The 23,059-nt window shown below is 50.7% G+C and overlaps 1 protein-coding gene and 1 pseudogene across 4 annotated transcripts; one reads left to right on the top strand and one right to left on the bottom strand.

The window, feature by feature from the left end:
• Positions 1-327: 327 nt before the first annotated feature.
• Positions 328-2,337, bottom strand: LOC143834079 (uncharacterized; annotated as a pseudogene).
• Positions 2,338-6,009: 3,672 nt separating this feature from the next.
• On the top strand, positions 6,010-22,073 carry LOC143834032 (uncharacterized). Of its 4 annotated transcripts, none has more exons than XM_077330552.1 (4): positions 6,010-6,261; positions 7,186-7,312; positions 8,329-10,262; positions 19,271-22,073. In XM_077330552.1, exons 1-4 carry the CDS (start codon positions 6,247-6,249, stop codon positions 20,477-20,479), a joined length of 3,285 nt encoding a protein of 1,094 aa, XP_077186667.1. In that variant the 5' UTR covers positions 6,010-6,246; the 3' UTR covers positions 20,480-22,073. The 4 variants fall into 4 exon arrangements, with proteins under 4 accessions (XP_077186667.1, XP_077186665.1, XP_077186664.1 ...); XM_077330550.1 differs by lacking the exons at positions 6,010-6,261; positions 7,186-7,312; positions 8,329-10,262 and adding exons at positions 15,973-16,058; positions 16,443-16,513; positions 17,447-17,573 and having other exon boundaries at positions 18,885-22,073; XM_077330549.1 differs by lacking the exons at positions 6,010-6,261; positions 7,186-7,312; positions 8,329-10,262 and adding exons at positions 16,010-16,145; positions 16,443-16,513; positions 17,447-17,573 and having other exon boundaries at positions 18,885-22,073.
• Positions 22,074-23,059: the final 986 nt, after the last annotated feature.

Below are 23,059 nucleotides of genomic sequence, written 5' to 3'. Positions count from 1 at the left end.
CAGGGCAACCTGCCCCCTGGTCTGGAGCCACCTGGACACCTGGGGGGGGGCAGTAGAAGGCCATGGAGCCCACCTCCCGCAGTGGCCATCAGGTGGGCGGATCTTCTCCTGGGTGCTGGAGGCGGATCCGGCACTCAGCAGGGGGTGGGACTAGATGGCCTTTAGGGCCCCTTCCCACTCTGGGATCCTAAAAACTATTTTTATAATACGGTTCAGCTTTTTCAAGCAAAACACTTCTACAAGAAAAGTTCCAATATGATTTTTACCAACAAACAACTCTCAAATGGGATAGGAGGTTTATTACAGGATAACGTCCGTCCCTTTGTGTTAATTGCATGCAAGTTGCCTTCTGATTAATGACACAACACACTCTTCATTTGGCATTTGGCTTTCTATTTGCACTTGACCCACGCTCTGAGGCAGGGGTAGTCAAACTGCGGTCCTCCAGATGTCCATGGATTACAATTCCCAGGAGCTCCTGGGAACTGTAGTCCATGGACATCAGGAGGGCCACAGTTTGACTACCCCTGCTCTGAGGTGTGCAAAGAACTATTATAGACACTTTCTACACTATTGTACAGTTCTTCACCAGTGTGTGCTCCCTGATGTGAAACAAGCTGTGTATACCATCAGAAGCATTTCCCGCATTTCGTGCATTCAAAAGGTTTCTCCCCTGTATGAACAGTTTGTTGGGACATCAGGCCTCTTCTCTGACTGAAGCTTTTCCCACACTCCAGACATTTATATGGCTTTTCCCCAGTGTGATTTCTTAGATGTAATGTCAGAAGATCACCCCAGCAGAAGCTTTCCCCACATTCTGAACACCTGAATGGTTTCTCCCTCGTATGTATTTTTTGATGGCAAGTTACACTTTGTTGTTGTTAGTCGTGTCCGACCCATCGCGACCCCATGGACTTGTTAGACTTGTGCTCACACTGAAACACTTTCCACAGTCTGTGCACATATAGGGTTTCTGCCCTGTGTGAGTTCTCTGATCTTTCTGAAGGCTGGATTTCTCACCAAAGCTTTTCCCACACTCTGTGCATTGATACGGCTTCTCCCCAGTGCGAACTCGTTTATGTGAAGTAAGGCTCGTGCTTGCTCGGAAGCATATCCCACACGCCAAGCATTGATACGGTTTCTCCCCGGTGTGAATTCTCTGATGGGAAGTAAGGATTGTGCTTGTACTGAAGCTTTTCCCACAGACTGCACAGTGGTATGGCTTCTCGCCAGTGTGAACCCTCAGGTGTCTCTGAAGGCTGGATTTGTCACCAAAGGCCCTGCGACACTCTGAGCACTTATATGGTTTCTCCCCTGTGTGAGTTCTCTGGTGTTTCTTAAGGCTTGATTTTCACAGAAGCCCTTCTTACAGTCCAAGCATCTGAATGGTTTCTCCCCAGTGTGAATTCTTTGGTGGGCAGTCAGGTGTGTGCTCCACTTGAAGCTCTTTCCACACTCTGAGCACTTAAACGGCTTCTCCCCCCTCCCCCCGTATGGATCCTTTGATGTGACTCCATCTGTGAGCACTGACGGAAACTCTTTCCACACTCCATGCATTTAAAAGGCTTCTCCCTGGCGTGAGTTCTCTGGTGATTCTTGTAGCTTAGTTTGTCATAAAATCTCTTTCCGCACTTTAAGCACATAAACATTTTATCTTCTCTGTGAATTCTTTGATGTACGGTGAGGGGATCACCCCGACGGAAGCGCTTCCCACATTCTAGGCATGTAAAGGGCTTCTCTCCCGTGTGGATTTTCTGATGAGAAGTGAGGCTTGATCGCATGCTGAAGTTTTCCCCACACTCGGGACATTTGTGTGGTTTCTCCCCTGTGTGGAATCTTTGATGCGTCGTGAGGTAAGCTCTGTTACTGAAGCTCTTTCCGCACACAGAACATGTATGTGGTTTTTCCCCCTGTGTGAGTCCTTTGGTATCTTATCAGTTTGGCACTCTCATAGAAGCTCTTCCCGCACTCGGAGCATTTAAAGAGTTTCTCCCCTACGTGGGTTTTCCAGTGAATGTGAAGGCCTGTGAGCAAAGGTTTACCTACACAAGCGCAGTTGTTCCTTCCTGGCCCTTTTTCTGTTTTCTCTTGGGCTGGGATGTCTTTGCATCCACCGTGTTGAGAAGCAGGACGTTCATTCTTCCTCCTCTGCATCTGTATTCCTTTTGCTGCTCTGGTCCGCAGAGGTTCTTCTTTACATTGGAAAATTTCTGGTGATGCCCCAGAGAGCTCTCCCGCATTCTTCCTCTCACCTGCTGGAATAAAGACAGAAAATGGTCACCTCCAGGTTAGACTACTGTAACTCTCTCTCCACAGGGCTGCCCTTGAGACTGACCCCAAAACTGCAGGTGGTCCAGAATGTGGCTGTGCAGGACCCAAAGGAGAGCACGGATTCAACCTGTGCTCTCACAGCTGCAGTGGCTCCAAATCAGGTTCAAGGTGCAAGCCCCTAAACAGGCTGGAACTATCATATCTGTGGGACCGCCTCTCTGATTGTGGCCCCCAACAAATTATTAGATCAAACCTGTTCAAGATCCCTGGCCCCAGAGAGACCAGACTGGCCTCAGTCAGAGCCAGGGCTTTTTTGGCGTTCGCCCCAGTCCAGTGGAATGAGTCTGGAACTGTTGTGGACAGGCCCTTTGGGGACTTCCTTGCTAGATGGGGAGGGTACAGGAGACCAGCCCCACAGGGGTATGTGTGTGTACAATGCGATTACTTGATGAGAAAACAACTGAGCAGGGATTGGTTCAGAAAGTGTGAAGAGACCCTAAATCCCTGCCATGTTGCAGAAAGATGAGGGCAACAGTTGCTGATGCTCGCATTTTTTTATAAGGTTTCCTAAATTCAAGCCCAAGGGAAGCCTTACCCAGCCCATCCATCCATCCCGGAAGAGGCCTCCAGCATGACATCAGTCTGCAGGCCTCTCCGGTTGGAATCCAGAAAAGCCCGCTCCTCCTCACAGGGAGACTCTGCAACGTCCTCCAAGGACTCCGGACCCTGGAAGAGAAAAGGGCACACTTCCTCCTCACAGACCACCAAGGACGTCTTCCCCTGCCAAGCACAGTCCCAAAGGGAATTTCCGGCAAGGTGGCTGAGGGATCTGCTTCTGAGGCTCTCTCAGCCTCACCCACCCCACAGGGTGTCTGTTGTGGGAAGAGGAAAGGGGAGGCGACTGTAAGCCGCTTTGAGCCTCCTTTGGGTAGGGAAAAGCGGCATCTAAGAACCAACTCTTCTTCTCCTTCTTCAGTAATCTCAGGGCTCTCTCAGCCTCCCCTCCCTCACAGGGTGTCTGTTGTGGGGAGAGGAAAGGGAAGGCGACTGGAAGCCGCTTTGAGACTCCTTCGGGTAGGGAAAAGCGGCATCTAAGAACCAGCTCTTCTTCTCCTTCTTCTTCTAAGCCACTTTCCTGGAGAAGAGTGTGATCACTTATGGAATTCACTGCTGCAAGAAGTGATGAATGTGCCCAACATTTTCACCACTTTTTCTTCAGTGACAAGACTACTGAAAACAAATATGTGGGATATAAATGTCAGTTCCTCATGAAAATCATAGTATTTGTATAATATCCTATTCACTTACTGTAATGCGCAAATAGCATGTCTATTATGTAGAAATCACACTCATTAAATTCAGTCTTAGATATTCTACAAAATCAACGCATAGGTGTAAATCAAAAAGACACAGAAACATCGCCAACCGTCTGAGGAAGAGGGCCTGCACTCGAAAGCCCAAGCCCTGAATAAATCTTGGTTGGTCTTAAAAGTGCTACTTGTTTCTCATCAGAGAACCCACTCAGGGGAGAAACCCTACCGGTGCACAGTGCGCGGGAAATGCTTCAGTCACAGACATCGCCTTATTCGCCACCAAAGAGTCCATACAGGAGAAAGGCCATATAAATGCTTGGAGTGTGGAAAGAGTTTTGGTCTCAGCAGACGCCTTCAGCTTCATGAAAGAATCCACACAGGGGAGAAGCCATACAAATGCTTGGACTGTGGGAAAAGCTTCAGTCGGAGCTCAACTCTTTATGCCCATCGAAGGACCCACACAGGGGAGAAGACTACTGAAAACAAATATGTTTTGTTCCTCACAGAAATGATAGTATTTGTATAATGTCCTATTCACTTACTCTAATGTTCAAATAGCATGTCTGTTATGTAGAAATCAAAATCAATGCAAAGGTATTAAACAGAAACATCGCCAGCCGTCCGAGGAAGAGGGCCTGCACTCGAAAGCCCAAGCCCTGAATAGATCTTGGTTGGTCTTAAAAGGGCTCCTGGGCGCTGATTTTATTATCTCCAACCGTCGTAAATAACAATGTCCTCAGTGAATGCATTCTTTGGTTCCCGGTGGTTTCCGAACACCTCTAGTAAAGTACTGCAGAAGGAAAGAATTCCTTACTTCCAAAAGGACTCAGCCTGACAAGAGCAGCTCTGATTAGCATTTCAATTTGCCCCATTTAAAGATCCAGCTACAAATTAGCCTATTCAGGTTTCAAGATCCAATGGGGTTAAACAGCAACAAAAAAACAAATCAAAAGAAGAATTCACCTTTGGGGCACAGGATTTGTAGCTTAAAAATGGGGTGGGAGCTTCCAGTTGCAATAATTTTTAAGGTATATCTGTTGTAACCCGAAAAATTGCGAGTCAGCCACTGTATGTTTCTTTTCTGGGAAATGTTTGGTTAAAGGAGAACCTTTAACAACTGGCCATGCTGGCAGGGCCTCATGGTACTTGTAGTCCACGGAATCTAGCGAGCCACAGTTTGACCCCCGCTGCTTTGGCATTCTATCTCACTGAAGTCCATCCGCTTCCGAACAGTCAGGCTGCACGCCCAAATCCCCAGATTTTTCCCAACCCAGGGCAAGTCCTTATAATGATTATAACCTTATATTGCCAGGTTGCCCTGATTTTCACCAAGGTCTTAAAGAGAGCCTGGTTGGTGTAGTGGCTAGGAGTGCGGACTTCTAATCTGGCATGCCGGGTTCAATTCTGCACTCCCACATATGGAACCAGCTGGGTGACCTTGGGCTCGCCATGGCACTGATAAAACTGTTCTGACCGGGCAGTGATATCAGGGCTTTCTCAGCCTCACCCACCCCACAGGGTGTCTGTTGTGGGGAGAGGAAGGGAAGGCGACTGTAAGCCGCTTTGAGCCTCCTTCGGGTAGGGAAAAGCGGCATATAAGAACCTTCTTCTTCTTCGTCTTCAATTGCCCCTCAAGGACCAGGGACTCAGGGGGACCACTGAGGGCCACCACCAAGAAAGCGCCGTTTCCTCCTATTGGACAGGCTCTATCCCAGGGGTCGTCAAACTGCGGCCCTCCAGATGTGCATGGACTACAATTCCCATGAGCCCCTGCCAGCACGTGTTGGTCAGCCCTGAATCTCTACGATCTTCATCAGAAGCCAATGAAGGCTTTCCACTTTACAGGGTTTTTATCCCCTGGTTGAAAGAATAATGTTTATACTTGTATTTGTATCTGGTGTTCTTGTATGGGCAGGCTGGCGGGGCCTCATGGGAATTGTAGTCCAAGGGCGTCTGGAGAGCCCCCGGGCGGTAGAACGGCAGGGCTCTCTTGGGGGTGGCCCCCCTGGACTACGAGTCCCAGAGTTCCCTGCGCCCAGGCAGGCAGGCAGGCGGGGGAGCGGGTGGGCCGGGCAGGGCCAGTCCAGGCAGGCGCCCGAAGGCGGCGGGAGCAAAGGGGGCGGCGGCGGGACCCCCAAGGGGAGGTCGGTGCAGGGGGGAGGGGGGGCGCGCTGGGGGCTTGCAGCCGCCTGGGTCCTCCGGGAGAAGGAAGCCGGGAGACGCCCGGGAGACGCCCGGGGGACGGGGACCCCCGCATTGCCAGAGGGCGCGCAGCCTGGTCGGAGCGGGGCTGGGGGAGGGAATCCAGGGGCAGAGACCCCAAAAACCCCTGCGTTGGGGCTTTGGGGGGGGCATGGAGGAGTCATTTTCTGGGGGGAGGGGGAGGAGGAGGGGGGAGGCCAGGGGAAGGGGAGGGAGTGCGAATCCTGCCCCACCGAATGCCGCCTGGGGAGGGAAGGAGGGGCCTCCCCCCCCCCCGCAGGTGCATGCCCTCTGAGCCACTTTGGGGAAGAAGAGGCCCCTCTCAAGGAAGGAAGGAAGGAAGGAAGGCGAAAACCTCGAATACAACTTTGCTGGTCTCAGTTTGCCCTTCTCCCTCCCGGCAGCGGAAGAGTCGGGGTCCGGACCTTCTCCCCCTTGGGGTGGAGCGGAAACACCGACGATGCGGCCGGCTCAGGTAAGGGACAGGGACGGCTCACCTGCGAAGAGAAGCCCCGGGCCTCCCCCACCCCTCCCCCTCCCCCACCTGGAGGGAGCCATTTCCTTTTGGCCTGGAGATTTGGGACTTCTCTTTTGTCCTGAGACAAAGAGGGCCTCTTCTGCTTCAGTAATGAATAAAAGGTCTTTCCTGGGCTTTCTGAGCACGGCAAGGGAAGCCAGCCGCCTGCTCGGGAGGCCGGGAGCTCCGTCAAATGGACACTGGGGGTGCCTGTAAAATCATGGAGTTGGAAGGGGCCATAGAGGCCATCTAGTCCAACCCGCTGCTCAACACAGGATCAGCCCTAAGTATCCTAAAGCATCCAAGAAAAGTGTGTATCCAACCTTTGCTTGAAGACTTCCAGTGAGGGGGAGCTCACCACCTCCTTAGGCAGCCTATTCCACTGCTGAACTACTCTGACTGTGAAAAATGTTTTCCTGATATCTAGCCTATATCGTTGTACTTGAAGTTTAAACCCATTACTGCGTGTCCTCTCCTCTGCAGCCAACGGGAACAGCATCCTGCCCTCCTCCAAGTGACAACCTTTCAAATATTTAAAGAGGGCTATCATTTAAAACCCCCAGCCAGGCTCTCTTGTTCTCCTTGGGGGGTTCCTTGAAGGTAGAACTCCCTTTTTGGGTACCAAGAGCCTGGGAGGAGGGTCCTGGGTGAAGAGGAGGGTCTGTGCCTCCCAGGTAGAGCGCCTGCCTGGTGTGCAGAAGGCCCCCGGTTCAATCCCAGGTGAGCCCCTGCTGGCTGGACGGGCGAGAACTGTCCTTGAGGGACCAAGAGCCTCTTTCAGCACAAGGCTGCCTAAGCAAAAGAAGTGTTGTGAGCAAAAGAATATTTGCACAGGAGCAAGTGGATTCCTTGTGAGGAGGAAATGTCTCCCTTCTTTCCCAGTGTCCAGTTTCCTTTGAGGAGGTGGCGGTGCGCTTCACGAATGCCGAGTGGGTGCTGCTGAATCCGGACCAGAGAGCCTTGTACAGAGAAGTCATGGTGGAGAACTACGGAAACGTGGCCTGGCTGGGTAAGGATCTCTTTTGTCTTGCTCAAGTAGAGGGGTTTTTGCTCCTAAGGCATTAATTAGTAAGAATAATTTTAAAAATTATCTATAACCTGCCGATCGCCTTCGGGGAGGGCGGTATACAAATATAAATAAATGAATAAATAAAATAAATATGCAATGATTATATAGCATGATTCAGAGTTAGATTAGCTGTGCTGCCCCCTCTCTTGCGGAGGAGAGCGGGGACTGGGGAGGGGAAAGGGAGTCTGGCTGTGGGATGGAGTTTGGGGGCAGGAGGCCAGATTTCAAGCGCTGTCTCTGGGCTCAGCCAGAGGCCTGGTGGAACAGCCCCATTTTACGGGCGCTGCAGAGTTGTCCTCGGTCGGGCAGGGCCCTCACCTCACCCGGGAGAGCCCAGTTTAACATTTTTGGGGCCGGGGGCCCTGACCAAATTGGGCTTCCTAGATCTGCATTTCCTTTGGGGCCCATAGCGGAGGAGGTGGCCTCCCAGGCCCAACAGTCTCAGGCGGTTTAGGACTTTAAAGTCCATCACCAGAACATTGAACCGGATTCGGTCCTCAGTCTGGAGCTCGTGCAGCGGAGAGAGCACTGGTGGGATGCGTGCTTTCCACTGGGCCTCTCCACTGGGCCTTCTGAACCAGTTGAAGCTGCTGAAGCAGCCTCAGGGGCAGCCCTGTCTAGAGCGACCTGCAGTAGTCTAGTCTGGAAGTGATGGTTACTTGAATCACTTTAGCTAGGTGGGATGCTGGTAGTTAAGGGGCTGGCTGCCCCGCCTGGTGGAGATTTAAAATGCCTGGTGGGCAACACCTGTCCCCTGGGGACATAGAGGTCAGCCCAAGGTCACATTCAGGATCCTGCTGGGGGCTGAAGGCAGGAGTGGCCCTTCCGGCTCAGGAAATGAAAATGGAGAAAAGAGCTTGGTCAGCCTTAACTCTGCAGAAAAGTAAGCTCTGTTATGTCAGCAGCTCAGAGTCTTCTCTTCCCTTCTGACCAGGAGTCTTTGTTCCTCCCACCAGGCCGTGGAGGGGACGATGGGAACTACAGCGAGCGATGGGCGGTCTCTCTCGTCATGAGCAGCTGTGGAGGGGAGGAAGAGCCTCCCTGGAATCCAGAACAGCCAAAGAGGGAGGGAGAAAGCCAAGCCGAGAAGTCCGGGACTGAGTCTGTGGTGGTTCTCCAGGCCGGCGTCCTCCTTGCAAGTCCAGCCCAGGAGGAATATCGCAAAGGAAGGAGGAGGGATAAAGTATTGAAGTGGGAAACCGGCTCTTCTTCCCATCAGAGAATCCAGGCAGGGGAGGAAACGTACAACTGCGCTGAATGTGGGAAGGGTTTCGGGAGGCTCGTAAGCCTCACTGCTCATCAGAGACTCCATTTGAGGGAGGAGCCATCCGAGAGTCCAGGGAGAGAAAACAGTTTTGGTCTGAGCCTTAGTTCTCAACAAAGAAGCCACACGGGGCGAAAACCCTGCCGGTGCTCAGAGTGCGGCAAGACATTCAAGGGTAATGCAGCTCTAACCTCACACCAGAGGACCCATTCAGAGGAGAAACCCTACCAGTGCATGGTGTGTGGGAAATGCTTTATTCAGAGTTCACAACTCAGTTCCCACCGAAGAGTCCATTCTGGAGAGAAACCCTATAAATGCCAGGAGTGTGGGAAAGGCTTCACTCAGAGCTCCCACCTGAAGGAGCACCGAAGAATCCACACAGGAGAGAAGCCATATAAATGCTTGGAGTGCGGAAAGAGTTTCCGTATTAGAACGTCCCTTAACTATCATGAAAGAATCCATACAGGGGAGAAGCCATTTGAATGCCTGGATTGCGGGAAAAGCTTCCACTGGAGTTCAGCCCTGACTGTGCATCAGAAGATCCACTCCGAAGAGAAGCCGTATCAGTGCTTGGTGTGCGGAAAGAAGTTCTCTCTCAGCACAAGCCTCAGTTCCCATAAGCGAATCCACACCAAGGAGAAGCCCTACGAGTGCCTGGTGTGTGGGAAGACCTTCAGTTGGACTGCATCCCTCACTTCACACCAGAGGACCCACTCGGGGGAGAAACCCTACCGGTGCACAGTGTGTGGAAAATGCTTCAGTCAGAGGCCACACCTCACGTCCCACCGAAGAGTCCATTCCGGAGAGAAACCCTATAAATGCCAGGAGTGTGGGAAAGGCTTCACTCAGAGCTCCCACCTGAAAGAACACCAAAGAATCCACACAGGAGAGAAGCCATATAAATGCTTGGAGTGCGGAAAGAGTTTCCGTATTAGAACGTCCCTTAACTATCATGAAAGAATCCATACAGGGGAGAAGCCATTTGAATGCCTGGATTGCGGGAAAAGCTTCAGCCAGAGCTCAAGTCTTAATACCCACCAGAGATCCCACACAGGAGAGAAGCCATATAAATGCATGGAATGTGGAAAGAGTTTTGTCGACAGTGTAACACTTAATATGCACAACAGAATCCACACAGGGGAGAAGCCATATGAATGCCTGCATTGTGGGAAAAGCTTCAGCCAGAGATCAAGTCTTAATACCCATCGAAGATCCCACACAGGAGAGAAGCCATATAAATGCATGGAATGTGGAAAGGGTTTTGTCAGCCATGCACAACTTAATGTGCACAACAGAACCCACACAGGGGAGAAACCGTTTAAATGCTTTCAGTGTGGAAAGAGCTTCACTGGTAGGTCAGGCCTCGCTTCACATCGGAGATCCCACTCAGGGGAGAAACCCTACCGGTGCACAGTGTGCGGGAAATGCTTCAGTCACAGACATCTCCTTATTCGTCACCAAAGAGTCCATACAGGAGAAAAGCCATATAAATGCTTGGAGTGTGGAAAGAGTTTCCGTCTCAGCAGACGCCTTAAGTTTCATGAAAGAATCCACACAGGGGAGAAGCCATACAAATGCATGGACTGTGGAAAAAGCTTCAGTCAAAACTCAACTCTTTATGCCCATCGAAGATCCCACACAGGGGAGAAACCGTTTCAATGCTTTCAGTGTGGAAAGGGGTTTTCCATGGGTAAACAGCTTACACATCACAATACAGTCCACACCAGAGAGAAGAAATAGAGGTGCACGGACGGTGGGAAAAGATTCAGATGGAGATCTGATTTTGGAATCCCATCAAAGAGCTCACAAGGAGGAGTGAAAAAGAGACTCTCTCTCTCTCTCTCTCTCTCTCTCTCTCTCTCTCTCTCTCTCTCTCTTGATGAGCCTCAGATGGGATGGTCCTTGGAGCTTCTGCACCTGGATCCTTGAAGCTCAGGTGCTGGGCCTCCATGGACTGCTGGAAGACAAGAGGTCTCATCATCTCCTGCGGTTGCCAATTAATTTTCTGAGAAACTGACCTCTTTGGGTGGGTCACAGCGCAGTCAGCTTTTTCGGCTAAGCCCCTGATAGGTTATTAAACTAGCTTGTGTGTGTGCAGAGATGTGGAAGATATTGTTACGAGTTTAGTGGCAGGCCTTGTCTTTTCTCACATCATATCATATATCATATCATATCAATATATATATCAATATATCTATATATATAGATATATATTTGTTGTTAGGTGCGAGGTCGTGTCCGACCCATCGCGACCCCATGGACAATGATCCTCCAGGCCTTCCTGTCCTCTACCATTCCCCGGAGTCCATTTAAGTTTGCACCGACTGCTTCAGTGACTCCATCCAGCCACCTCATTCTCTGTCTCCCCCTTCTTCTTTTGCCCTAGATCGCTCCCAGCATTAGGCTCTTCTCCAGGGAGTCCTTCCTTCCTTCTCATGAGGTGGCCAAAGTATTTGAGTTTCATCTTCAGGATCTGGCCTTCTCAGGAGCAGGCTGGGCTTATCTCTTCTAGGACTGACCGGTTTGTTCTCCTATCAAATATATAACCATAGATTCCTCAATATGAACTCAGAAGAAAAAAAAGGGAATCACAAGGTAAGATAATGTAATAGTCCTCTCTGTATTATTAGTAAAAATCCAAATAATGATAAAGAGTCAACCAAAATGGGATCCTAATAGCCTGCTTTCTGTGTATCTTCATCAGTGGTTGCTCTTCCAAGGATGTTTTGGTATAGTAATTTATATCATATTGGCAAATGCTCATCACATTCTGAGGATTTCATAAAGTGGACTTTTATTAATAATACAGAGAGGACTATTACATTATCTTGTGATTCCTTTTTTATTTCTATATATATATATATATATGATGTGTGATATGATATTCCTTTTCTTGCCTTAGAAATGAGATTTTGCTGTGCTGCTTTTGCTGAATCACAAGCAGTCTCTCTCTGTGTCTCTCAAAAACATGTTTGCCCAAATTCCCTGCAATTGGGGAGGATTGACAGCTGCAGCACGTTAAGGAGGGTCCTGGGCTGGGCTGGGTTCACCTGCTGTTGTCTTTGCTACTGGAACAGGTGTTCGGAATGAGGAACTGGGAGCCAGGCACAATCCATCCACCGTGTTTACTGCTTAAACTCAGGCATAAAGAGAGGGGTATGGGCTTGGCACAGGGAGCTTCAATGCAGGCCGGGACCAAGCTCTGGCTGAAATCTGCATCTCTGCTGTCCCTGGAGCACCAGATAGCTGGAGAGATTCCCTTGCTTGGTGTGTCTGAATGCTGGATTGATACAGCTATATTGTCCTGTGAATGGCAACTGCCTGCTCATTGTGATCCATGAAAGAGCATTTCTCCTCTCCGCTGGCGTGCTTCTTGCCTCCCACTCCTAGCGAAAGGACAGCTGCCAACTCCTGTGGCAAAGCAGCCTGCTACCCTGGCACGGAGGAGGCCCCTGGGGGCCTAATTGATAACTGGCATATGGATTGGGTTGGTTTTACTGAGGAAGGTCCACTTGGGGCTCTTCCATAAGGAGTCCCATTTTGTTTCATACTTTGTCCTGCATGTCACGAGGCCCTCTGTTCCTTTGGACCCTTTCGGTCTGACCACTCTGAAACTGTGGAACTCTGCTCATGCTCTATGGACTTTGAAGCTCCACTTGTGAGCATAAGTGCTTCGCTACAAATATGGCAGGAATGGGCGTATTTTGTTCACTGCTAGTATTAAACTGGCTTTTTGTGCTCCTTAAATAAAATCAAAATATTTGTTGATACTTGCCTGTTTCTTGAATGTGCCATGAGGGGACACCCCATCCACCCCCAGTGTCTGCCTTTGCAGTTTGTTAGGTTTCTCTTCCCTGGGCTTGGTTGAGACTCCAGGGGCCGGGAGGCTAGAGGCCAAGGTTCCTGGAGGCTAGGGGCCAAGGTTCAGAGGGGATGGCAGTTCTACCTCACAGGGAGGGCGGCTTAGCCAAAGTCCCTGCTTTGCCCTTGTATCTGCCTAACTAAAGCAAGTGGTGCTACCCAGGGGGTGTCTCAGGACTTGGCCCTCCACGGGGGTAATGACGCAACAGGTGACAACCATAGCATTTTGACCCTAACTTCTAGCACGTTCCTGGCAACAGGTCTTCAGGTTTGTGGTGTTTTCGGAGGGGGTGGCCATTAGGCGTTGATTTATTTTTTAAATAAATGGATTCTCTTTTAAACAGCAAATCACACTGGTGCCCACGTCTTGCATATAAAGGCTAGGAAACTCAGGTTTGGGGGATGAATTCAGGGTTTGTGTGTACAATGCCACAGAGCCCCCCCTCCCTAGCCTCCATTTTCTAGAGGAGCTGGGTGTAAACTGCACGGAGCTTCTATTCCAATCCCAGGTCGATTCAGTTCCTGCCGTCTACACAGAATGCGATTTCCATTTTGATTATGAGCAATTTAAATTTTCCTTCTGCAGCAAGAAGGCCAGAGTCTGCACTTACTTTGTTTATTCCATTGTCAATCCTGTTGAATTCAGATCGATTTGAACTCGGCTCTGCCTCTATCCCCCCCCTCCCCATTGAAACAGGAAAGTGTTCTACAGGTGGTTAGGGTAGTTCAGAAGGGGGGAAGGAGCCAAGCAGGGAGCCTCTCTTTTCTTGGGGGGGGGGAGGATTGAAGAAGACAGAGGAGGGAGAAAAAATCCAAGACCGACAGAAGTTGAGAGAAATTAGGGGCTTCTCCTTTAAGGCAAGCTTGTCACATGGCCACCTTTGGCCAATCAGAGCGTCTCTACCACGGAGGAGAGCCCAGATTCGAAACAGCCTGCTTTCTCAATCTAAATCTTAAAATATTGAGCATTAAAAGCAATCGAAGATATCGCACATTAAAGATAGGGTCACTCCGGATCAATCCTTAAGCAGAAGGAAAATTTAAATTGCCCCAAATCAAAATGGAAATCACATTCTGTGTAGACGGCAGGGAATGAATCGTTCTGGGATTAGAATAAACGTGTGCAAGGATTGATCCAGAGTGACCCTACCTTTATTGTGCAATATCTTAGAGTGCTTTTAGAACTCAATATTTCAAGATTCCGATTGGGAAAGCAGGCTGTTTTGAACCTCCATGGTAGAGATGCCCTGATTGGCCAAAGGTGGCCATGTGACAAGCTTGCCTTAAAGGAGAAGCTGCTAATTTCCATATCAGTCGGTCTTGGATTTTTTCTCCCTCCTCTGTCTTCTTCAATCCTCTCCCCCCCTCCCTCCAAGAAAAGATACAGGCTCCCTGCTTGGCTCCTCTCCTCCCCCCCCTTCAAGAAAAGAAAGAAAGAGGATTGGCTCCCCCCACCTTCAGAACTACCCTAACCACGTACAGAATACTTTTGTGTTTCAATGGGGGGGGGAGAGGAAGACCCGAGTTCAAATTGATCTGAATTCAACAGGATTGAGAATGGAATAAACAAAGTAAATGCAGACTCTGCACTGTAATTCCAGGAGATCATGGAATGGTGCATGGAATGTGGAAAGAGTTTTCCCAACACTGTACAACTTAATGTGCACAACAGAACCCACACAGGGGAGAAACCGATTAAGTGCTTTCAGCGTGGAAAGAGCTTCACTGGTAGGTCAGGCCTCGCTTCACATCAGAGATCCCACTCAGGGGAGAAACCCTACCGGTGCACAGTGCGCGGGAAATGCTTCAGTCACAGACATCTCCTTATTCGCCACCAAAGAGTCCATGCAGGAGAAAAGCCATATAAATGCTTGGAGCGTGGAAAGAGTTTCCGTCTCAGCAGACGCCTTCAGCTTCATGAAAGAATCCACACAGGGGAGAAGCCATACAGATGCATGGACTGTGGAAAAAGCTTCAGTCGGAGCTCAACTCTTTATGCCCAGCGAAGGACCCACACAGGGGAGAAGACTACTGAAAACAAATATGTTTTGTTCCTCACAGAAATGATAGTATTTGTATAATATCCTATTCACTTACTCTAATGTTCAAATAGCATGTCTATTATGTAGAAATCAAAATCAATGCAAAGGTATTAAACAGAAACATCGCCAGCCGTCCGAGGATGAGGGCCGGCACTTGAAAGCTCAAGCCCTGAATAGATCTTGGTTGGTCTTAAAAGTGCCCCTGCTGGACTCTGATTTTATTATCTCCAACCGTCGTAAATAACAATGTCCTCAGTGAATGCATTCTTTGGTTCCCGGTGGTTTCCGAACACCTCTAGTAAAGTACTGCAGAAGGAAAGAATTCCTTACTTCCAAAAGGACTCAGCCTGACAAGAGCAGCTCTGATTAGCATTTCAATTTGCCCCATTTAAAGATCCAGCTACAAATTAGCCTATTCAGGTTTCAAGATCCAGTGGGCTTACAGCCACAGAAAAAAAAAAACAAATCAAAAGAAGAATTCAACTTTTTGTTCCAAATGTTACCAATAGTGATCCAGGAGAAAACGCTAAGAAAATGGCAATCAGTGATTAACAAATTTATCTGGAGTGGAAAAAGGCCAAGAGTCGCTTTTAAAATACTTCAAGATGTGAAGGAGAAAGGAGGCCAAGGTGTTCCTAATCTAAAAGAAGAATTGCCCCATTTAAAGATCCAGCTACAAATTAGCCTATTCAGGTTTCAAGATCCAGTGGGCTTACAGCCACACAAAAAAACAAATCAAAAGAAGAATTGACCTCCCTGGGGCAAAGGGTTTTTTAGCTTAAAACCCTGGGGGGGGGAGCTTCCAGTTGCAATCATTTTTTAGATTTATCTTTTGTAACCATAAAAATTGCGAGTCAGCCACTGTATGTTTCTTTTCTGGGAAATGTTCAGTTAAAGGAGAACCTTTAACAACTGGCCATGCTGGCAGGGCCTCATGGGACTTGTAGTCCACGGAATCTAGCGAGCCACAGTTTGACCCCCGCTGCTATTGCATTCTATCGCATTGAAGTCCATCCGCTTCCGAAAAGTCGGGCTGCACGCCCAAATCCCCAGATTGTTCCCATCCCAGGGCAGGACCTTATAATGATTATAACCTTATATAAGAAGTCAGGTTGCCCCTTAAGAGTTGGGGACCCTCCCCAAAGGACCTGGGACTCAGGACCACTGAGGGCCACCACCAAGAAGGCCCCGTTTCCTCCTATTGGACAGGCTCTATCCCAGGGGTCGTCAAACTGCGGCCCTCCAGCTGTCCACGGACTACAACTCCCATGAGCCCCTGCCAGCACGTGTTGGTCACGCCTGGATCTCTACGATCTTCATCATCCTAGGCTGGGCAATGGGAGGGCAGGGCTCTCTTGGGGGTGGCCCCCCTGGACTACGAGTCCCAGAGTTCCCTGCGCCAGGGCAGGCAGGCAGGCAGGCGGGCAGGCAGGAGGGCCGGGCAGGGCCAGTCCAGGCAGGCGCCCGAAGGCGGCGGGAGCAAAGGGGGCGGCGGCGGCGGCGGGACCCCCAAGGGGAGGTCGGTGCAGGGGGACGGGGGGAAGCGGCCGGGAGACGCCCGGGAGACGGGGACCCCCGTATTGCCAGAGGGCGCGCAGCCTGGTCGGTGCGTTGGGGCTTGGGGGGGGGGGTCGGTGCAGTTTGGAGGGGGGGCATGGAGGAGTCATTTTCTGGGGGGAGGAGGGGGGAGGCCAGGGGAAGGGGAGGGAGTGCGAATCCTGCCCCACCGAATGCCGCCTGGGGAGGGAAGGAGGGGCCTCCCCCCCCCCCCCACACACGTGCATGCCCTCTGAGCCCCTTTGGGGAGGAAGAGGCCCCTCCCAATGAAGGAAGGAAGCCGAGACTGATCTGTCTCCCCACCTCGAATACAAACTTCTCAGTTTGCCCTTCTCCCTCCCGGCAGCGGAAGAGTCGGGGTCCGGACCTTCTCCTCCTTGGGGTGGAGCGGAAACACCGACGATGCGGCCGGCTCAGGTAAGGGACAGGGACGGCTCACCTGCGAAGAGAAGCCCCGGGCCTCCCCCACCCCTCCCCCTCCCCCACCTGGAGGGAGCCATTTCCTTTTGGCCTGGAGATTTGGGACTTCTCTTTTGTCCTGAGACAAAGAGGGCCTCTTCTGCTTCAACAGAGACATGAATATAAGGTCTTTCCTGGGCTTTCTGAGCACGGCAAGGGAAGCCAGCCGCCTGCTCGGGAGGCCGGGAGCTCCGTCAAATGGACACTGGGGGGGCCTGTGAAATCATAGAATCATGGAGTTGGAAGGGGCCATAGAGGCCATCTAGTCCAACCCCCTGCTCAACGCAGGATCAGCCCAGAGCATCCTAAAGCATCCAAGACAAGTGTGTCTCCAACCTTTGCTTGAAGGCTGCCAGTGAGGGGGAGCTCAACACCTCCTTAGGCAGCCTATTCCACTGCCGAACTACTCTGACTATGAAAAATGTTTTCCTGATATCTAGCCTATATCGTTGTACTTGTAGTTTAAACCCATTACTGCGTGTCCTCTCCTCTGCAGCCAACGGGAACAGCATCCTGCCCTCCTCCAAGTGACAACCTTTCAAATATTTAAAGAGGGCTATCATTTAAAACCCCCAGCCAGGCTCTCTTGTTCTCCTTGGGGGGTTCCTGGAAGGTAGAACTCCCTTTTTGGGTACCAAGAGCCTGGGAGGAGGGGCCTGGGTGAGGAGGAGGGTCTGTGCCTCCCAGGTAGAGCGCCTGCCTGGCGTGCAGAAGGCCCCCGGTTCAATCCCAGGTGAGCCCCTGCTGGCTGGACGGGCGAGAACTGTCCTTGAGGGACCAAGAGCCTCTTTCAGCACAAGGCTGCCTAAGGACTGTGTTGTGAGCAAAAGAATATTTGCGCAGGAGCAAGTGGATTCCTTGTGAGGAGGAAATGTCTCCCTTCTTTCCCAGTGTCCAGTTTCCTTTGAGGAGGTGGCGGTGCGCTTCACAAATGCCGAGTGGGGGCTGCTGAATCTGGACCAGAGAGCCTTGTACAGAGAAGTCATGGTGGAGAACTACGGAAACGTGGCCTGGCTGGGTAAGGCTCCCTTTTGCCTTGCTCGAGTAGAGGGGTTTTTGACACTTCTAGTCACCCGGTGTCCAAAAGGACCTTGCAGAGGCGGAAGAAAGGCAGAGGAGGAGGGCGACTGAGGGGATGAATGAGTTGAATAGACAAAAGGAAATACACAGAGCATTTCAAAGCCTTTGAATCTCAGAGCCAGGAGGTGACATCGAGGGAAGGCCTCGGCCTCTGTGCCCTCTTGTTGGCCGTCCAGAGGAACTGGTTGGCCCTTGTGTGAGAGAAGATGCTGGACTAGAGGGACAGTTTGTCTCACCCAGCAGGGCTCTTCCGAGGTTCAGAAGTTATATATCACTTGGTTGCTCCTAAGACATGAATAATGTGAGAATAATTTTTTAAAATTATTTATAACCTGCCAATCCGCAAAGTCTCGTACCAGAGAACAATATATAAATAGGCAATAATAATACAGTATAAACATGAAATATAAACACCAGCATGATTCGGAGTTAGATTACAACAGATTAGCTGTGCTTGCGGAGGAGAGCGGGGACTGGGGAGGGGAAAGGGAGTCTGGCTGTGGGATGGAGTTTGGGGGCAGGAGGCCAGATTTCAAGCGCTGTCTCTGGGCTCAGCCAGAGGCCTGGTGGAACAGCCCCGCTTTATGGGCCCTGCAGAGTTTCCCTTGGTTGGGCAGGGCCCTGACCTCACCCGGGAGAGTCCAGTTTAAGATCTTTGGGGCCCATAGCGGAGGAGGTGGTCTCCCAGGCCCAACAGTCCCAGGCGGTTTAGGACTTTAAAGGCCATCACCAGAACATTGAACCGGATTCGGTCCTCAGTCTGGAGCTCGTGCAGCGGAGAGAGCACTGGTCGGATGTGTGCTCTCCACTGGGCCTCAGTAAGGATGCATTCAGCTGCCTTCTGGACCAGTTGAAGCTGCCGAAGCAGCCTCAGGGGCAGCCCTGTCTAGAGCGACCTGCAGTAGTCTAGTCTGGAGGTGACGGTTACCTGAATCACTTTAGCTAGGTGGGAAGCTGGTCGTTAAGGGGCTGGCTGCCCAGCCTGGTGGAGATTTAAAATGCCTGGTGGGCAACACCTGTCCCCTGGGGACATAGAGGGCAGGCCAAGGTCACACTCAGGATCCTGCTGGGGGCTGAAGGTGTTAGTGGGACTCCATCGAGAGGCGGGAGTGGCCCTTCCGGCTCAGGAAATGAAAATGGAGGAAAGAGCTTGGTCTGCCTTAACTCTGCAGAAAAGGCAGCTCTGTTATGTCGGCAGCTCATAGACTTCTCTCCCCTTCTGACCAGGAGTCTTTGTTCCTCCCACCAGGCCGTGGAGGGGACGATGGGAACTACAGCGAGCGATGGGCGGTCTCTCTCGTCATGAGCAGCTGTGGAGGGGAGGAAGAGCCTCCCTGGAATCCAGAACAGCCAAAGAGGGAGGGAGAAAGCCAAGCCGAGAAGTCCGGGACTCAGTCTGTGGTGGTTCTCCAGGCCGGCGTCCTCCTTGCTAGTCCAGCCCAGGAGGAATGGGAACCCGGCCCTTCTTCCCATCAGCGAATCCAGGCAGGGGAGGAAACGTACAAATGCGCTGAATGTGGGAAGGGCTTTGGGAGGCTGGTAAGCCTCACTGCTCATCAGAGACTCCATTTGAGGGAGGAGCCATCCGAGAGTCCAGGGAGAGAAAACAGTTTTGGTCTGAGCCTTAGTTCTCAACAAAGAAGCCACACGGGGCGAAAACCCTGCCAGTGCTCAGAGTGCGGCAAGACATTCAAGTGTAATGCAGCTCTAACCTCACATCAGAGGACCCATTCGGGGGAGAAGCCATTTAAATGCCTGGAATGTGGGAAGAGCTTCCGCTGGAGCTCAGCCCTCACTGTGCATCAGAAAACCCACTCGGAAGAGAAGCCGTATAAATGCTTGGAGTGTGGGAAGAGCTTCACTCTCAGTGTGAGCCTCAGTTCCCATAAGACAACCCACAGTGAGGAGAGGCCCTATGAGTGCCTGGTGTGTGGGAAGACCTTCCGTTGGAGCGCCTCCTTCCGTTCACATCAGAGGACCCACTCTGGGGAGAAACCCTACCTGTGCACGGTGTGTGGGAAATGCTTCAGTCAGAGTTCCCACCTCAGTTCCCACCGAAGAGTCCATTCTGGAGAGAAACCCTATAAATGCCAGGAGTGTGGGAAAGGCTTCAGTCAGAGCTGCCACCTGAAACAACACCGAAGAATCCACACAGGAGAAAAGCCATATAAATGTTTGGAGTGCGGAAAGAGTTTCCGTATCAAAACGTGCCTTAACTATCATGAAAGAATCCACACAGGGGAGAAGCCATATGAATGCCTGGATTGCGGGAAAAGCTTCACCCAGTGGTCAAGCCTCAATACCCATCGGAGATACCACACAGGAGAGAAGCCATATAAATGCATGGAATGTGGAAAGAGTTTTGTCGATAGTGTACAACTTAATATGCACAACAGAACCCACACAGGGGAGAAACCGTTTAAATGCTTTCAGTGTGGAAAGAGCTTCACTGGTAGTTCAGGCCTTGCTTCACATCAAAGAAGCCACTCAGGGGAGAAACCCTACCGGTGCACAGTGTGCGGGAAATGCTTCAGTCACAGCCAGCACCTTGCTTCCCACCGAAGACTCCACACAGGAGAAAAGCCACATAAATGCTTTCAGTGTGGAAAGAGCTTCCGTCTCAGCAAACACTTTAAGTGTCATGAAAGAATCCACGCAGGGGAGAAGCCATACAAGTGCATGGACTGTGGGAAAAGCTTCAGAAAGAGCTCAAGTCTTTATACCCATCAAAGGACCCACACAGGGGAGAAGCCATACAAATGCCTGCAGTGTGGAAAGAACTTCTCCACTGGCACAAAGCTTACATTACACCATACAGTCCACACCGGAGAGAAAAAAAAATAGCTGCAGGAACAGAACAGTGGAAGAAGATTCCCCTTGAGAGGCCATCGAAGAACACACAAAGAGAAGGAATAATAGAAATGATCAGATTTAGAGTTTTTGAAATACAAAAAGTCTTCCAGATATCAAATAAATCACAGGAGCCCCAAATTATTTAATTATTAAATGGTTAAGGATCTTTTATTTTTCAGTGAGGCATCTAACAAGAGAGAAGTGCTTGTGGTAAACCTGACCATGTAATCTTCCTCATTGGTCATAATCTTCCTGCCACAGGTTGATGTTCTCTCGCCATTAAAACAGCACTCTGCTCTTCACAGGGTTAGCTGATACGCCTGTCAAGACAACAGTAGCATTAATTAGCTCAAAGGATTTAGTTTCCCAGGAAGGACCTTGCAGGTGGGGAAACTCCCCACCAAGGGCTGCAGATTCACTCTTTCAGGTCAGCCCTGGAGCTCTTGTTCCCAGTGAGTGCCGGGCCCTGTTTACCCACCTCCAGACGTTCAACCAAATCGCCCTGGCACATCTTTGGACCATTCTCCGTAGGCAGAGAAGACGACCCTTTCTGGGTCTTCTTACCTGCAATCTGTCTCCCATCTGGAGAGCAGAGAAGCTGCTGTTTCTCTGCCCCATTGGACCTCTTTCCAAGGGGGTGTCAATTCTCCTCCCACTGTGCTGCAGTGTTAAACAGGGACCACTTTGGGCTCTTTGTCACCCAGTTTGTCTTCTGTTGCTCTTTTAAATTGTAGTTCTTTTGCTTGAAGCGTGTTTTTAATAGCTTGCAGTTTGGGCCAGTAGAAAGGTGATTTAAACACGACAGAAATAAATACTTAGTAAATTTGATTTCACAATGGCCAGCAAGGAACGGAAGGATTCTCGAATGTCACAAATGGTTTGACCAATTGAAAAACAAACCTTTCATTTTCCCAGTGTAGACCATCTTTTCTTCTCCCACAATAAAAGCAAGTTGCGTGTGGACAACACACTCGCTGCCTCATTGGCCCCCCCTGGCATTGTGCCCCCAATAGGGAGTGGCCACTCCCCCAGGGACAGCCAATTGTGGCACTGATCTTTGTGGTCTGGAGGAGAGGTGTCCTTCCAGGGGATCCCCAGGCCCCACCTGGAGGCTGGCATCCCTGAACCTCCCCTGGGGCACGGTACCATAGAGGAGGGGTAGTCAACCTATGGTCCTCCAGATGTCCATGGACTACAATTCCCATGAGCCCCTGCCAGCAAACGCTGGCAGTGGCTCATGGGAATTGTAGTCCATGGACATCTGGAGGACCACAGGTTGACTCCCCCTGCCATAGAGTCCCCCCTTCCAGAGCAGCCTTTTCATCCAGGGAAACTGATCTCCGTTGCCTGGAGATGAGCTTCCAGGGGATCCCCAGATCCCACTGCACTGAATGTCTCTGAGAGAGCACATAGAGGCAGTCTCTGAGAAACCCACTGTACGTTCTGGCCAGACACCGTTGTCATGTTTGATTGCAACATCCAGCTGTGTTTTTATTTACTTTGAGACTGAACTAAACTGAAGAAGGTACAGACCAAAACGTTTTCAGTACTTTCCTTCCAATTAAATCTTTTCCTTGAAACTGTGGCCAGTGTACAAATTATTTGATGTTTATTGTTATTAACATTTCCTGCCACACAGGATTTCTCTTTGTTTCTACCTGGAGCCTGGCATCTCTGCACCTCTGTGGGGTCCAAAGCCGGAGGTTCCCCCCTTCCCAAGCAGCCCTTTCATCCAGGGGGGCTGATCTCTGCTGCCTGGAAAAGAGCTGTCATTCTGGGCAATGCCCAGTTCACACCTGGAGGCTGGCATCCCTGAACCCCCATATGGAGCAATGCCACAGAGTCCCCCCCCCCCAAGCGGCCCTTTCATCCCGGGGGAGCTGATCTCTGCTGCCTGGAGAGGAGCTGTCATGGCAGAATCCCCCCTCCCAAGCAGCCCTTTTCCCCTGAGGAGCTGATCTCTATAGCCGGAGACGAGGGCCAGACCGCAGGCTGAGCAGGGGTTGGTGTGGTGCGGGGATGTCCCACCTGGCCAACAGCCTCTGGCCAGCCCTTTCCAGCAATGATTTTTTAGAGCCCGTTGTAAATTTTTTGTGCAATGGGCTGTATTGCTAATTTTAAAAAACAACCAGAAATCACCCAACGAAACGGAGGAGGTGCTGCCATAAATTTCTTTTGCTTTAACACGTCACAAAGCATTCAGCATCTGCCCTCACTGAAGCTGGTTTATTCTCCGTACTGCAGTCCTTGAGGCACAATGGCTTGTTGGGCCCCACTCACTAGGCCTCTAGTTACAAAAGACAGCCCTCGTGAGGGGAAAAGAGCCCAGGAAATCCACGCCCCAGAAAAGAGACTCCCCCTCTTTCGATTTCTATTTATTCTTTCTGCTTGGCTTAGGCTAACCTGACTTGTTTCTGAGGGTCATATTAACAATTGGGGAGCATAGGATCGTAGAGATGGAAGAGACCTCCTGGGTCATCTAGTCCAACCCCCTGCACAATGCAGGACACTCACCACCCTCTCGCTCATCTCCTGCCACCTGCCACCCCCTTGAGCCTTCACAGAATCAGC

This window comes from Paroedura picta, chromosome 3, assembly GCF_049243985.1.
Source record: "Paroedura picta isolate Pp20150507F chromosome 3, Ppicta_v3.0, whole genome shotgun sequence".
NCBI lineage: Eukaryota > Metazoa > Chordata > Lepidosauria > Squamata > Gekkonidae > Paroedura > Paroedura picta.
Note: the sequence above shows the minus strand (reverse complement) of the source record. Positions and strands in the feature narration are given on the sequence as shown.